Source organism: Mytilus galloprovincialis, chromosome 9 (assembly GCF_965363235.1).
Source record: "Mytilus galloprovincialis chromosome 9, xbMytGall1.hap1.1, whole genome shotgun sequence".
Lineage (NCBI taxonomy): Eukaryota > Metazoa > Mollusca > Bivalvia > Mytilida > Mytilidae > Mytilus > Mytilus galloprovincialis.
Genome location: NC_134846.1, coordinates 76,334,772 through 76,351,843, shown reverse-complemented (window position 1 = coordinate 76,351,843; position 17,072 = coordinate 76,334,772). Strand labels below are relative to the sequence as shown.

Genomic DNA, 17,072 nt, shown 5'->3' with positions numbered 1-17,072 from the left:
ACACTGAGAATTGAAAATTACACACTGAGAATTGAAAATTACACACTGAGATTTCAAAAAGACACACTGAGAATAAATTAACTGAAAACACACACTGAGAATTTGAAATTACACACTGAGAATTTAAAATTACACACTGAGAATTTAAAATTACACACTGAGATTTGTGCGCACTTTTTATGCGCACATAGCTAATTAGCATACTTAATCTGAATCTATTACAAGCTTAAAACAACAAGGGGACAGAACTCGTTAGTCCTTCGATTTGGTTCCAAATTATTAATAAAAAAACTTTAAAATACAAGAACAAGAAAAATACCCACTTACTCTTATTACAAAATATAACCAAATGGTGAAAAACTTTATTAAAATTATAAGAAAACATTCGAACAATCTGCAAAAGAATGCAGTGAAATTTTTACCCAAGTGTCTATTATAGCATATAAACGTAACAAAAATATACAAGATTAACTAGCGAAACCAGGGAAACAGTTGGAAGACTTTTGAAAAGGGACCCACGGTTTTAAGTAAAATAAAAAAAAAGCATCCCGATACACTGGTAGTAATGATCTGAATTATAGGCAATAAACTTATGAATATGAGCGATGTTAAGTCTTGAAATTTATTACGAATGTTGGTTGAAGGAATCGCATTTCATTATAATGACAAGAGTTCTTGAGATCAAGATATTAATCTGTTGAATTATTCATCTCATGAATATTCATTAGTAATTTGCATATTAATCTCAGTGTGTAATTAACAATTCTCAGTGTGTGTTTTTCAATTTATTTCATCTCGTGTGTCTTTTTAAAATCTCAGTGTGTAATTTTCAATTCTCAGTGTGCGTTTTTCATTTTTGTAATCCCAGTGCGTCTTTATGAAATCTCAGTGTGTAATTTTTAATTCTCAGTGTGTAATTTTCAATTCTCAGTGTGTAATTTTCAATTCTCAGTGTGCGTTTTGAAGTTTTTAAATCTCAGTGTGCTTTGTTGTAATTCTCAGTGTGTAAATTTTTCGAAAAATGGTTTAAACATAGTTTTGACGAGAACGGCTTGCCATAAGTAGACATAAAACTGATAGAACCAGAAATTACCTACATGTACAAGACAGAAGTATAAGACTTTATGCTGTCGAGAGCACCAAGCTACTGGAGTTGATTGGGAAGCTCGAAAAACAGCACTGCAGAACCAACTGCCCAAAGCAAACAATTTGTACAAGAACTGATAGGAGAAAGCTCAGAGTCAACAGCTATCGCATTTACAGATGGCTCCTGTCAGGGAAATCCAGGAACATGTGGAGCAGGAGCAGTTATTTATACTGCGAACCACCAAGGAACTAGCCTAAAAAGACCAGTAGCTAGCAGAGGCTCAATACTCTTAGAGGAACTCATAGCTATCCTTATGGTCCTAGAACACTGCATTTACACACTTAGAGAACAGTTCACTGAAAATAAGGATTCTATCAGATAGCCAGACAGTGGTTGGCATCTCTACTCCTAACTGGAAATCATCTAACTACATCAACACTATCACAGACGTCAAAGAAAGCATTGGGACCCTCCTGAGAGGCAACTTACAAACTACCCTATCTTGAATCCCAGGCCATGCTAATATAGCCGGGAACGAGATACATGTACATGTAGCGGACCAGTTAGCAAAAGATGCAGCATAGGAGGCCTCAAATCTAAATGACCAGTACAAGGTCATAACAATTTTTGATGTGAAAAGTGCAGTTAAATATAAGATGTCAAAAACAAAAAACTAAAATGGAAAAATAGATGGACTAGAAGTGAAACTGGGAGACAACTCCTCGAATTAGCTCCTATTGTAGGTAAGACCCATCCACTTGATTATCCCAGCCTAGCTATAGGGAGAATCATGTCGGAATTTAGAACCGGCTATAATAGGCTCAATGAATATCGCCATCAGATAGGCCAATCCCTCATGCCAAACTGTGAATGTGGTGAAGAGGAAAACACAGAACACTACCTACTAAACTGTCCGGGATACCACCAGGAAAGAGAAAAAATGGAAAGTCAGCTGGAAATTCAAAACATTAAAATAGATCTTCAAACCCTGTTAGCGCCAACAAGTAAGGAGACATACAAAAAACAGTAGATATAATTGAGGAATACGCAATAAGTTCAGAATTAAAGATTCATATATAGCTTTGAAAACCCGATTCCTGTGTATCGGTTTATTTCTTCCTCTGTGATGTGTTATCCTGAGGATAAATTGTCACGGTAAATTTTTTCCAGGCATGGTATTTCACAGGTAGAATTTTTCCAGGAGTGAAAATCTATCTGTGTTATGCGGATAGTATGTACCGGTATATATTTGCCGTATCATATTTCACAGAACCTTGTGAATACTGTCCCATTAACTAGTATGTAAGTTACTCACAATCAGGGTTTCCGCTGGCGGTCGCCATTTTCGCAATTTGCGAAAAAATAATAATTGTGGCGATTAAAATTCGTCATTGGCGAAAGAATTTGGCGAAAGAAATATATAAAACGATTTATTTTCAGCCATCTTGTTTATTTACTTTTTTCGGGTTTCTCTGACTTTACCGATCAGACAATACTCGGAATTCACCTTGAACTCGTTAAGATTTTGACAGAAAATCAATAATCAGCTGATTGCATTCATAGATCATTCGTAGCTATCGACATCAAAGGACTAATTAATAAAGGTGTTGATTGTTATGATATAACAAAATGATGTGATTAAATGGCTTCTGTCACATGTCACAAAATTGAACTATTAACCACTTTGCGACGCACGTGTTTGAAGCAAAATGTTTACGCTGCCTCTCCTTCTTTTAATGATAGTCCAGAAAAGAAAATTGTTGTTATGACGAAAAATGTTCAAAAGCAAGAAAGGTCTCTGATTTAAAACTTTATCATTTAACTTTCATATAGATCATTGATTTGAGTGGGTACTCCAAAGTCGTTTCAGTGACACACGTGTTTCAAGCATATCAACATGTATAGTTTTACTTATTTACGATGGTCTAGAAAAGAAAACTGTCGTTATTCTCAGATCCGGACATCCTGGCATTTACATTTGTCAGGAGGTGATGCCATCCGGAATCCTCTAGATTTTTCATCTATTTGAAGGGGATTACTGATTATTTATATTGCCGATAATTTTTTAACGAGAGGTTATAGTATGTTAAAAATCAAAATAGAGATATTATATAGTGTCTTTAACAGTATTAAAAGAGTAAAATTACTATATTCAACTGGTTACGATATATATCAATTAAATTAATTTGCAATAAGTCTATGGAAAATCTAGAGGAATCTTATCCGCATCACCTCTGAACATTGTTTACATAACAAAAATGCTAATCATTGATTGGTCAGTTACATGTTGTGATGTCACTGCAGATCTGAGAATGAAGAAATCTATTCAAAAAGTTTGGCATGAGAGTAACCCTTCAATGTAATGACTACACCTTACACGAGGGATCAATTCTTGCTTCGTTTTGTTGTAAAAACGACTTCTTATTTAGGGGGGGGGGGGGGGGGGGGGGGGGCTGGAAAAAAGGAAAATTTTAAAAGAAAAATATATTGTGTTATTTGGCGAAAAAAATAATAAAGTGGCGAAAAATATATTGTTTTGGCGAAAGAGGTGGCGAAAAAAATAATTGACCCAGGGGAAACCCTGCTCACAATCAATATATACCTGACTTTAATTATAAAATGTTTCACAAAGGTAGAACAAATTTGCATAATTTATCAAAGGGAGGTAATTATGAGCAATTTATATTTTAAAGATATTAAATATATTCCTGAATCTATTTCATAGTGAAATTTTTCCTTGAATCTTCTTGAATCTTATTTTTTATATATTCATTTATATTACAAGATGACTTACAACAGGAATTTTTAATAAGACAGATAACATTTCACAGGTAAATACTATCCAGCTGTTAAAATTGCTTTTGTTCCAATATAGTGTTATGCTATAATTTATCTGATTTCCATATACATGATATAATCAACAACAACATCTTTGTCCCCAGACTATTTATATAGTTAAAAATATTATCATAATCAAATTCTTCCATTACTATTAACAGTAGCAATGCAACTATTTTCTACCTTTATGTTTTCATTTATATTTGTACTGAGATCTGAAAACAACTCACTTTTACATGTATTTCACTTACCTTATTTAATCATGATATTATTTCACAATTCTTAGAAATTATTTCTGGTTTTCTTTCTTATGTGTATTGATAATTTTCTTTTTTAAAGAATGATATTTACTTGAATTTTTTCAGGAAATTTTTTCAATGATAATTTGTGAAATAATTCCCATTATAATACATTTTTTTTACAAAATAGGTTTAATTAAAATACACTATTATTATTTCATAGTATTTGTAAAGGATAATTTTTTTTCTAATAACTATTCAATAAGTTAAATACCCAGATAGAATTTCACAGCGAAGGAAAAAATATCCCAGGGAAATATTTTCCTCCGGATAAAAAAATAACAACAACTACTGTGACATTTTTTCCTCCGGATCAAATTTCACCCGGATATAATTTTGCTTTACACCTGCTCCTAACAAATTAACCAATAAGTACTGTGTGAAAATACTAATGGAGAAATTAAGTACCAGGATGAAAAAATCCAGCACAAAGAGTTGTGTCATAATATTATTGACCTTAAGCTTAGGATCAGGAGAGCATCAATCTATATATAACAAAATCACTTTGTCTCCTCCATAGGCGGATCCAGGGGGGGACCTGGGGGGCCCGGGTCGCCCCTTTTGCGGGAAAAATTTGGTTGATTATATAGGGAATCATTGAAGCATGACTGGAGCGGGCCCCCCCTTAGGAAAAGTTCTGGATCCGCCACTTTCCTCATGCACCTAAACCAAGGACCTGCATGTGTTCAATAGCAACTGAACTAAAGAAGTGCTATCTCAGCTCAATCACTAAAGGCTGATTAATTATCTACTATGAAAATGCAGCAATCCTGTTACATCTGAATTTATTGATCTACCCTGATTCAGTGATTGACATATGGGTAAAAGGAAGGCAATTACAATGGACATTGTGAGGTAAAGATATATGCTTTCAGATGTCAATTGCACAGGCACTTGTTTCTATCCATTGGAAGACCCACTATCAACGTATATTGACTCGTAAATATACGTTGATAATGGGTCTTCCAATGGATAGAAACAAGTGCCTGTGGTCAATTGACCCGGGGAAACCGAAAAGGTATCAATATGGAAGATAATATATAGTTGTTAACAGTAACAGTAAGCAGTAAGTGAGTAACAATATGACACACATCAGCACATATACAATGTCCATAAACAAAAATGGGGATTAATTTCTTGAACACCCAAATTAGCCATCTGTCAATCTTTTCAAAACGAGCCTATGATCCTGTTGCAATTTGTGTCTTTTCTGTCAAGCGGTGAACAAGTATATAAAGATAATTCATGGGAAAATAACCTATTTTTTTTTTCAATTACTTTCGCTTGGCGCCAAAAGGGAAATAACTCTATCTTGAAATGACAACCTCACCGGAGACGGACAAATTCCGGATTAAAAAGGTCTCGACGGTGGAAAAAATATTCACAATACAGTTGTAAATTTTAAAAGAATAAAGAAAAATAAAACCGTACACAATGTGCCAAAAATCGAAAAAGTTTAAAATTGTGCTTTAAGGTTACCGGACAATTTTATGCTTTATTTGTAATTTGTATGACTGATAATATCATCAGCCTGTAAAAGTAGTCAAAATAATTCGAAGTAAGGCGTCAAAGAAAAAAAATAGTATAGCCTTTCAAGACGTCATAATTATTTGGCCTACCTGTAAAAGATGCTATAAAAAGTTCAAGTCTATCAAGAAAATAGGAAAAGAAATATTCAAAATTGGCATTTTAGGGCATCAATTATAACCCCAGGTAACAACTGACATTATAAAATCAAAATGTAACTGTACACTACGACTAAAGTTTGTTATGCAACTAAGGGTACCAGACAGAAGGAATTGGAACGGGTCAAATGAGTTGAGCAGGAGCTACGAACCCTTCTTCCAGGACGGCACCTATACAAAACTGAGCACCTATAACTTCGTCAAAGTATTTCGAGCGTGGTTTGTGTTGCTTAGGCATCATTACTTTCGTGTAAAGTCATTTTAATTAATTCATTTCAGTACTGATGTGGTGAAATTTAAATAAGCTGAGGGTGTAAACTCTGGCCGAGGACCATTTATCTAAGTTAAGATAATATATTGTATTTAAGTTTAAAATCCAAACAATACTTAGGATTGTTACTAAATACAAGGAATTGTATATACAATTCCTTGCTAAATACAAACAGCACTGAGTCATCACCCATGTCAAGGATTTGTCACTATACAAATCATTGCCCATGTGTTTAAGTTATATCAAGGATTTGTATAGTGGTTATATGTTTTGTTTCATTTACTATTAATAAAGACATTGAAATTCAAGGTGTCGGTTGTTTCATTTTTAAAACGTTATCATGGGTATATAGACTGGGACTACGCACATTTGCGGGACATGGGTGCCACTTTCCCGTCGGTTACATATACTAGTAATCTTATATAAATCAAACGTCTTTATCTTTTCAGCCGTGTTATTTGATGAAACAATATATATATATGCTATTCAATGAAACAATCTGGTGTATATATAATTTACCGGTGATAAGAAGCCGTGTGCGAAAATTAAAAGCGGTAGAAATATATCTACCCAGCATTTGTTGACAAGAATTGTTGAATCCAAATCAAGTGGAATTTCACTACATGAAATCAAAATAACGTTATTCAGTTTACTTTAAACATATTTTATTTGCTTAAATATGCAAAAGGGGTGAGACGCAAGTTAATCAAACTTATATAGTCTTCTCCCATAACAATTTATAACAATAGAATGTGATTTACAAAGCATGCATACAAACAATATATTATATATATAAAAAAAATATTGGAACTGTGAAGAGATGGTGTGTGATGATGTGAATGGTTATACACAATATGCATGTATTTGCACTTTATAATGTGCTATATAACACAATTAGAAACCTCTTAGACTCTTTAATAAATTCATATACATTCTTTACAATTCTTTCATTTCAACATTAGTTAAAGACGTATCGCCGGAGGTTAAAATGTTCAAATTTAGTAGAGAGTTATCTGGTAACCAATGTAGATAAATAATTTGGTTCTTATATTCGCATAATTAGGACAATAAAAAAAAGAAGTGACATGAATCTTCGCACTTAGCACCACAACTGCAAGACGGATCTGAAATAATGTTGACTCTGTTAAGGGGGCTCCTTGGTATAAATCAATTTTTTTTCTAATATAGGATTTCGCTATATCTTTTTAGAAATAAACAATATCATATACTTAAAAGAAAAATGAAATAAAAAAAATGGGGTCACCGTTCATTTAAGCTCACAATCTGCCTCCGGAAGAAACATACATTTTTGTTAATGTCACATTTTTTTTTTTTTTATTATTGTCTTTTTTTTCTGTTGAACTAATAGGAGAAATAGAGGTAATATCGAAATAAAAAAATAACCTTATTACAGAAATCGCTTAGATTTTACAATTATTTAGTTTATGTACAGCTTATTTGAAAACAATAATAAAAAATATAGGTCACCGATGAGTTAAAAAAGATATTTCAAATTTAATGCCAAAAAAAAATGACATCTTTGTACCAAAGGGAGATAATTTGGAGCTTTTTAAATAATATAAACATTTTAAAAGTCATCTGGAGCCAAACCGAATCGATTTTTTGGGTTGATTTTTGGTAAAGTAATAACTAATAGTGTAACAAATAAAATTTTAAATGAAAAAATAAAGGTTTAATTTTTTGCTGAAATTTTTGAACACACGAGCCACCCTAACATCATAATTTAAAAAGAAGCTGAGCACCTAAGTTGTGTCAAAATAATGTTGAGTTTACAATTGCCAAAGTCTTTGAATTCAATTTAAGATTTACCTAAAGAGTCAATGTTGCGTGTCACCACATTAAGGTTATTTCACAGTCGTATTGTTGAAGGTATGAAGGATTACAAGTTAGGTTAATGCAAGTCTACAAAAAAGGTATATTATATATATCATTCCCATTACGTAATGGATAAACAGCTGTACTTTGGATTGTTGGTGGAATTGAATTGCAAAGATAGGCTGGTGCATTATTATGTTGAATATTATAGAATAATTGTAACTTCCTTCTTTTCGGATTGGCGAAATCGCACATATTGTTTTTGACAAGTATACGCGCGTCGGTGTACTTTGAACACAGAGTATCCTCTACCATTCTCCCATATGAATAAGGCACAAAAACTTACACTTGAAAGCTTTCGTTGAGGTCTAAGTTATAATAGTAAAAAATATGAACAACATCTAGAGTTAACATTTTTTTTTTTTTACAAAAATGCTCATTTTGACGACAATACTCGAACGAAGTGTGTTGAACAAGAATAACAGGCATATACTTCAAACACCGTAAACACTCAAACATTATAAAATCCCGTCATAAAACCGATTGTGAAAACTGATGCTCTCAAAAAGACGCCGTCCCTTCTTCGAAAAGCCGAGCTTAAGATCATGAAAAACAAACAAACCAAAGATAGCAGCCAGAGCAATCAAATTACTTTTGATTTTTACAAAGATTGTTTGATATAAAATGCATTTCCTATACCTTAGTGTCAATATCATGACCATGGTCTCGTATAACTATAAGACTGCTAACGTCGGTCGCATCAATAGATGTAGTGTTGCCCAGAAACTTCGAAGTTGCTGAAATAAATAATAAAACATGTACAAATATAACAATAGTTCCGTCAGTCACAGAGTGTATTGTTTGTAGAATATATCAGGCCGTTAATTTTCTCGTTTGAATAGTCTCATCTCTGTTATTTCGGGGCCTTTTATACCTTATTATGCGGTATTGGTTTTGGTTATTATTGTAGAATGTACCGTGAGCTATACTGAGTTGTTAATGTCTATATTTGTCATTTGGTTTCTGATTTAGAGTTCTCTTAATGGCAATCATATCACAACTTCTTCTTCTTATATTTTTCTGTATTACTAATAAGTGTGCCCGGAATTTTTCACGAGTGTATTCTGAAAACGTTAAAAATAGATACTACCTACCGTTTTTCACTATTGGTAAATGCCCTTCGCACATCAGTCCAAGTAAAAGAAAGAAGTACGAGATAATTTTGTCCATAATTGTAAGTTTCCGAGTAAATTAACTAGAAGAATGATGAAATGGCTCAATTTACAATGTAGTTCGTTCCCCGTTGACCATTTAGTTGTATAACGCTTGACCAGCACTATGAAATTTAATGGATATTACTCCTAGGGGCTATGGACACCTTTTAATCAACTTTAAAATCAGATGTTCTTTTTTTTTTTACAGAATGACTCATTAAAATTGTATACAGAAATAGTTCAGAACTTCATTTATCCCTCTGCCATTTTTTTTTTAGTCTTTTGGTGTGTGTGTTTTTTATTGTAAATATTTATTTTTCCTGATCATGGACGTGTGAGCTACATCAATGCCATTTGACATTTTCAATAATTAACATTCAGCGACAGCAAAACAGAAAAAAAAAATACCAAAAAAAATCATGGAAAAACAAGACATTATATAATGGGTAGACAAGATAGTCATATGACACTGAGACTATGTGTTATAGTAGTCTCAGTACATGACATTAATTTTACTAGACACTTTTTTTTTCTGCACTAAGCAGAAGTTGTACTAACAAGCCAAACACACTAAATACCACAAAAAAATCTTATGACAAAAATTGATGGTGAGTTATAAATAATGCTTGGTTATACTAAAATGTTTATGACTTGCGAGTATTTTTCTCAAAACATTTTTGTGAAATGAGTCGCAGCACTTAATGTTAGTACTGATATGCTTGATATCAGAACACAGCTTTAGGGGCTTAAGAAGTACATCGCTGAACATTTTAAAATATGTTGCAGGTGGGATAAGAAAATTGATTTTACTGGACAGATTGTGTGTATTTTCGGGTATTGTTGTGTTATTGTTTTCCGTCTTGATTACTTATATCTAACATTTACTTTTAATTCAGATACTAGAAGTATTTACTTCAAATGTAATAATGAGGAAAGGAGAGGATCGAATCAGATATTTTGCCATCTATATCAGGTAGCTAAATGGGCGAACGTACGGATGTTAAAAAAATGCCCGGAACAATAGCCGACAGTTAAGATGTGGTACGGTTGTCAATGAGACAACTCTCAGACAGAGACCAAATGACATAGAAGTAATCAACTACATGAATGTAAAGTACAATGATATATGCAACTCAGTGTTGTTTTCTGAGATATACTAGTAGTTAATTAAGACCTTGAAAGTACTAGTATACAAATATAGTTAAGGGTTTTTATTGCATATAAATTACAATTTTCGTTGATACTCTCCATTACTCTTTATACGCGTTTTTTGCTCTTATCCATATACGAACAATACTTTATATGTGATGCTTCTCTACCCTGGTGAAAAACGAGGGCATCACTTATAAAATAGAATTATTTTGAATTCGGAAAAAATGTGTCAAGACTTCATTTTGCACACTTGGGAAAAGAAATTCCACACTTTACACTCATCAGTGGCAGATTTAGGCCGAGGGGTCATAGTGTACGTATGTCCCTTTTTTTTTTTAGGAAAACCTTTTTTGCTTAAAATTTTTTAAAATGTCCATCCTTGGTGGTTATGTTGGCTTGAAAGTAGTAACAACGGACAAATTTCTTGAACAATAAACCCAAGGGATTATTGTGTTCAAGTTTGGTTTTAGTTTCCAGATGAGACTTGAGGTTTTTGTAAATGTGAACGGGTGATGAACAACAGACGACAGACGCCAAGTGATGACCGGCGGGCTGATTCAGATGAGCCAAAAATGATGCAGAAGATACTAAGGGAAAATGAAAAAAAATAATAAGTCTTTGAAAAAATGGGACTTGCCAAAGTTTATACGTAAATAACATATATCAAAAACTAAACTACTGGGGATACTGAAACCTATAGTGATTTACTTTTACAAATTGTGACTTGTATGGAAAATTGTTTCATAGGAACTCATACCACATCTCCTTATATTTATTTAACGTATTTCTTTCTTTTTTTTTAAATGTATTTATTGTAATAATTAAAGAAATTAGAATCGTGAGGATAAGTATGAATGAATAATCATCAAAGTAAAAGATTAATCATTGTGTGTATGTGTTATATTTCCGAATCTAATTGAGATTCTGAGTGGAGTTAGATACATAAACATACCGAGTGTTGTCTGTCAAAATTACATATACACTATCAGCAGATGTAGCTAAAACTTCAGTTTCATTTGAACGTTGGACGATGAATATACAGGAAATACTTTAACATGTTCACACTTAAATTTTCCCTGATATTCTTTATTTATTCGTTTTTTGTTAGAACTGTTGTAATGCAGATTGTTAATGAAATACTCGAGGAAGATGTAACCGACTTAAATAGTTCATTCTGCCATCAAAAATGGTCATGCAAAGAATTGGATATTAACGATAGGAATTGTAATTGTGATTCTGAATGCACTGTATATAATGATTGTTGTTCTGATGTCGCTACCAACCAAACCATTCAAACCTCCATACCAGATTTTAGTTGTGAATATATTCCTGGGATTGATGAGGACTCGTACGTATTTGTGGTGCAGAAATGTCCAACAGGCACAAATACCGAACTAAAAAAAGAATGCGAAACATTTGGTAGTATACAAATTCCAGTGAGCGGTAAAGCTACTGGATATATGTATAGGAACATGTATTGTGCAGCATGTCATGGAGAAGAATTCTTGTCATGGCAAACAGGGTTTTCTTGTAATTGGCCTCACAGAGGAGACGTTAATAGAACACTCGAAAGTATGAAAAACGATGAACATTGTAGCAAGCGTCTCTATCCACCAACATCGGGCGCTGATTCAAGATACAAATCTAGGCGATGTTTCCCTATAACAGATACTTGTTTATCAACACATAGTGCGAGCAGATGTCAAGATGGACCAACTGAAGTAGTTTTTAATGGTCATGTTTACAAAAATAAAGACTGTGCCCTTTGCAACAATGTAAGTATTGATCAACTTGTCTGCAGTGCTCGTGCATGGACGCTGAGACCGTCCGGAGAGAAAAGGAAAATAACTAGTTACAGTTACAGACTTTTGTTTGATTATCACACTAATCTGGCTACTGGTACATATGTCAAGCGACGTCGAGCGCAGAAACCAGAAAGAAACAGTAAAATCTGCCCAACATTTGAACTGTATGATCTCTTTACCGATGTTTGTAGAAAGGTTAATTGCATAATTCCTCTTGTTTATGAAAATGGGAAATGTGTATATAAACCGACAGTTTCAAGTAAAGACATACTAGATACATTTTCCCGGGGCAAAGTTCGGAGTGATTGTGTTTATATTCAGTTGAATGATACGGAATATGAAATTATAAACAATAATAACATATTTATATATACTATAAACAAAACATTAACTAATGACTCCTTCTATGAAGATAGCAATCATGCATATGTCTGCCGTGATCTACTTAATGAATTGTTTTCTGGCGATTATTTGGTCAGCATATACCGTGAAGCGGAGAGCATTTTGTCCCTTGTTGGGTCAGTGGTATCTATCACTGCTCTGACCGTAACACTCTATCTTTATCTACGTTTTCCAAAGCTTCAGAACATCCCCGGTAAAAGTTTAATCTGTTTGATGGTGTCTATCATAGTCGCACAGTTATTATTCTTACTCGCCAACACAGTGGAAGACCAAAGACACGTTTGTATTGGGTTTGCAATAACTATACATTATGCATTCCTGGCTTCCGTATTTTGGATGAACTGTATGTCATTTGATATTTTCATCACATTTTCGAAAGGATTTGTGAAAACAGAAGAGGACGAGAGTAACAAGAAATTTGTGTGGTATTCAGTATACGCATGGGTTAGCCCAATGATCATTGTAGTATCGGGAGTGTGCTTAGATGCATTTACAGTCAGTGACTTTAGTCCGCAGTATGGACAAATTGTGTGTTGGATTGGAAACAAGCAGGCATTGTTGGTGTACTTTCTTGTGCCAATTGGGTTTTTAGTGCTAACTAATATGTTTTTCTATATTTTCACCGTAAGGTCTATTTTTGTTTCTAGTCGAAAAACAAATAAGATTTTAAGAAAAAAAGAGGGTTGTAAACTTCTTGTCTATGTAAAATTATCAATCGTAATGGGGCTAACATGGGTTTTCGCTTACATCGCTTCGTTTTCAAACGAAACAGTTTTTTGGTATTTATTTATTTGTTTTGGTTCTTGGCAGGGTGTCTTTATTTTTATTTCGTTTGTTTGCTTTGGGAAGGTACGAAGTCATGTTATTGATAGGGCCAGAGTTGTGTCATCCTACCTCAGAAGTCGTACTATAACCACGGTTCTGACGGATTCAACAAAAACTTAATGACATGTTGTATATGTGTGAAAACTTTCAGCTTAGTTTTTATTTCAGTAAAATGTATTCTATTAATTTTCTCTTCCTTTTTATTGTCAAGAAAACATTGTAGCTATTGCAAATGAGATGCTTTAACTACTGGAAACTGTTTCCTCTTTCTATTTTGCATCTTGCCACTACGATCTCGAATAGAAAATAACAAAATACAACGTTTTTCCTGTATGCTACTATATAACATTCAAAATACTTTTATGATTTTAAAGTATAAAACCACTGTCTTTTATCTGCGTAGTTTAGCCAACTGAAAATAAAGTGGGATTCGTCACCAACTACAAATGTATTAGAAACACAAGAACACTTTTTTTCCCAAATGTTTCAAATCCTTTTGATACACCCCACCACCCCTAACTGTCTTTATGTTGTGTGCAAATTCCCTGTTTACTTGTAACCAGCGTCTTACATGAAAGATGCTAAATGTTTATTTAAAAAAATGCATTGTAATGATAGTTGAGGTTGTTAATAAATATAATTTGAACTGAGACATTTTATTCTTTAGTTGATTCATGTAGTACTTGAAAAGATTATACTTATATATAGGTTATTATCAATCACACGAAGAAAATCGGGTTAAGTCATATATCAAGTAGGGACAATTAATGATGATTCGGGGTGAGAATGACGTCAAATATATATATTGTTTTATACTTATTGGTGTACAAACTGAATTTGACCAAATCGCCCACTAAAAATTGTTTGAAAGCTAAGTATAGAATCGTTGTATCCCGATTTCCTGGTTATATTTATAACTAAAGTAAGAGATATGCAGTGATGCTTTCTATGTGTTGATGGACATATATCTTACAGCTGTTTTAGTGTACCTTTCAATCGTTGTTTAAAATAAATTGCGTCTACATCTTACATGAAAAATAAGATTATGCAGTTTGTTTATTCTGTACATCCTGATAACGGCTCAATAACTCGCCAAGGTTATAACTATTAATTATTTATAAAAGCTCAGATAAACTAGTACTTAGTGTTCAATCATTTGGTTTTCTTAAAATAATCATTTTCAACTCAAAGATCTAGTCTTACACAAAAAAAAATTGTGACCTGTTTAGTCTTTCTCTTTTAAAGACTTTCACAAGTACTTTTTTTTTACCACAGTTAATAGTATGGTACAAATACCAGACCTGTTGTCGATACAATTTAATTCAATGTTTTTATATTAAAAACGTTGTCTCTTAACAAGTACATTCGATAATAGGTATACATTGTAAAAATTGTAAAAGGAGGGGCGAAAGATACCAGAGATATGCAAACTCATAAGTCGAAAATAAACTGACAACGCCATGGCTAAAAAAGAAAGAAAGACAAACAATAGTTCACAAAACGCAACATGGAAAACTAAAGACTAAGCAACACGAACACCACCAATCTTCTCAGGTGATCCAGAAAGGTAAACAGATCCTGGTCCACATTTGGCATCCGTCGTGTTGCTCATCATGTTATAACGAACCCGGTTCGGTACACATAAGTCACATTCGACGGGTTTATAACTACGACATTAGGAACATATAAATGAGACTCAGAGCCATTATATACAGAATTATAAAAGACTATTGAAATGCATAGATAAAACAATATAAAATAAAGTACTATTTACAATATATAAACAAAATATGTCTTCTTAAAATCAAATAACAGGTTTTGGCACACATAAACGTATCATCTTTACACATGAGAATAAAAACACTTACTTTTGGTAATTATCTAAAGTATTCAAATTTTCATTAAAAGTTTCAGCAACATAATATAAATGGTTTTTAAAATAGTTATGAAGAGGAAATCTTAATAAAACATGCACTTCGTCTTCGTTAAAACCATCACATATATGGCATACTCTGTTTCATGTGCTTTATTGAAGGCTTAGTTCTATGAATATCGCAACAGTTAACTTGGTTAGAAGGTTAAATTCTCTTCGTAATCTTAAACATATATAAGGCACTAGGCATCAGGCACCAATCGTCAGTGGCGGATTCAGAAATTTTCACAAGGAGGGTCCACTGACTACCTAAGAGGGGACCCGCACAAGTCTAACCTCAGTGATTTCTAATATAGTCAACCAAATTTTCCTCACAAAAGGGTGCGACCCTGCCCCATCCCTTAATCCGCCTCTAATCGTAATATATCAATAGACAATCAGAATTGTATAAAAATACAAAATTCCACAAAGGAAGAGGACGGATCATATTTGAATTGGCAACAACAAAGTTCGGTTTACACGTGCATATACGTAGATATTGCTTTCACAAAACTGTTTTTTTTGGGGGGGATATTTCAACAGGAAAACTTTAATTTGAAAAAAAAGAATCTATTCAAAATGATTTATCGGGTAAATTGAGTTACGTCATGGGGAATTTGAAAGGTTCTTTAGAGGAATCATTTTGTTGTAGCTCTTGGTATGTAAATCAAAACAGAAACTTCTGACCTAGCTTTATTCGATCTGTTTTTTATTCAAAGCTGCACTCATCAAAGTTTTCCCTATTTTGTTTGCGTGCAAACAATATAAACACGTCTCGTATGTGTGCATTAGCCTATACCATGTATATATACAGTCTCGTATGCGTATCTTTTGTATAAAAAATTTCCTTTTTAGTGGACCAATACACAGAACACGTTTGATAGTTTTAATTTAAATCTAACTCTGTTATGCAAGTAGCAGTATAGATTGTATAGTCTAAAAGCATTGTAAATAGAAACTTAAAGTTTTATTGGAAATTTTAAATTAATATTAAATTAAATTTTATGAGCAATATCGATTATGCTGTAAATATATATTGCCAGAGTTATTGAAGTGAAATGGAATTATAAAGCATTTCAGGATTCCAAACAATTCATATCGATTACACAAACAGTTTTATTAAGCTACTTTGTTCATATTGCATATTGATTGAACCAAAGGATTCATACCTACTGAGCTGGTTGTTCAACATTGTATAAACCCATTCCAAAGGGAATTACTGGAATACCCCGAAGACCATTAGTGCTTTTTATTTTATGTATATAAGAAAAATAGATATATCATTGACGTGTGTCCATTGTCATCACTTGAATATATCTCTTACAGCCGATTGCATTGAGTGTGAAGTCAAAAGTAAAATCTCTGGTTAGCTTGCTTGTTAGCTGAACCGTGAAGTCATTGTTAGATCAGGTAAACTATCCTCCTTTAAGAGTAGACTAGTTCAGCAGATAACCAATCTATCTGTCTGTTGGACTAGGCTACTTCGAAAGGTGTGTTGTATACCTGACCTAATAATGACTTCACGGTTCAGCTAACAAGCAAGCTAACCAAAGATATTACCTTTGGCTACACACTCACTGAAATCGGCTGTAAATGAAAAAGAAAACCACCCTTCAGTTTCTGTAGGGTTCGCCAATCTCTTTAAATATTGAGCACATTTTTTTTTTATGTGATAAACAAATCCCAGTTTGTCCAACGTTAAATGATAATTACCCAAATGACTGAATGAGTTTCGGGTATAGCAAC

The 17,072-nt window shown here is 33.2% G+C and overlaps 1 protein-coding gene across 1 annotated transcript in view; it reads right to left on the bottom strand.

The window, feature by feature from the left end:
- Nucleotides 1–9,347, bottom strand: part of LOC143045978 (MAM and LDL-receptor class A domain-containing protein 2-like) — a 74,979-nt gene extending 65,632 nt beyond the window's left edge. Inside the window, exons 1-2 of the mRNA XM_076218881.1 lie at nt 9,171–9,347; nt 8,716–8,813 (exon numbers count right to left, since the gene is read on the bottom strand). Coding sequence (XP_076074996.1) covers nt 8,716–8,813; nt 9,171–9,246 — 174 coding nt within the window. The 5' untranslated portion in view covers nt 9,247–9,347. The remainder of the gene's footprint in view (nt 1–8,715; nt 8,814–9,170) is intronic.
- Between the last annotated feature and the right edge of the window lie 7,725 nt (nt 9,348–17,072).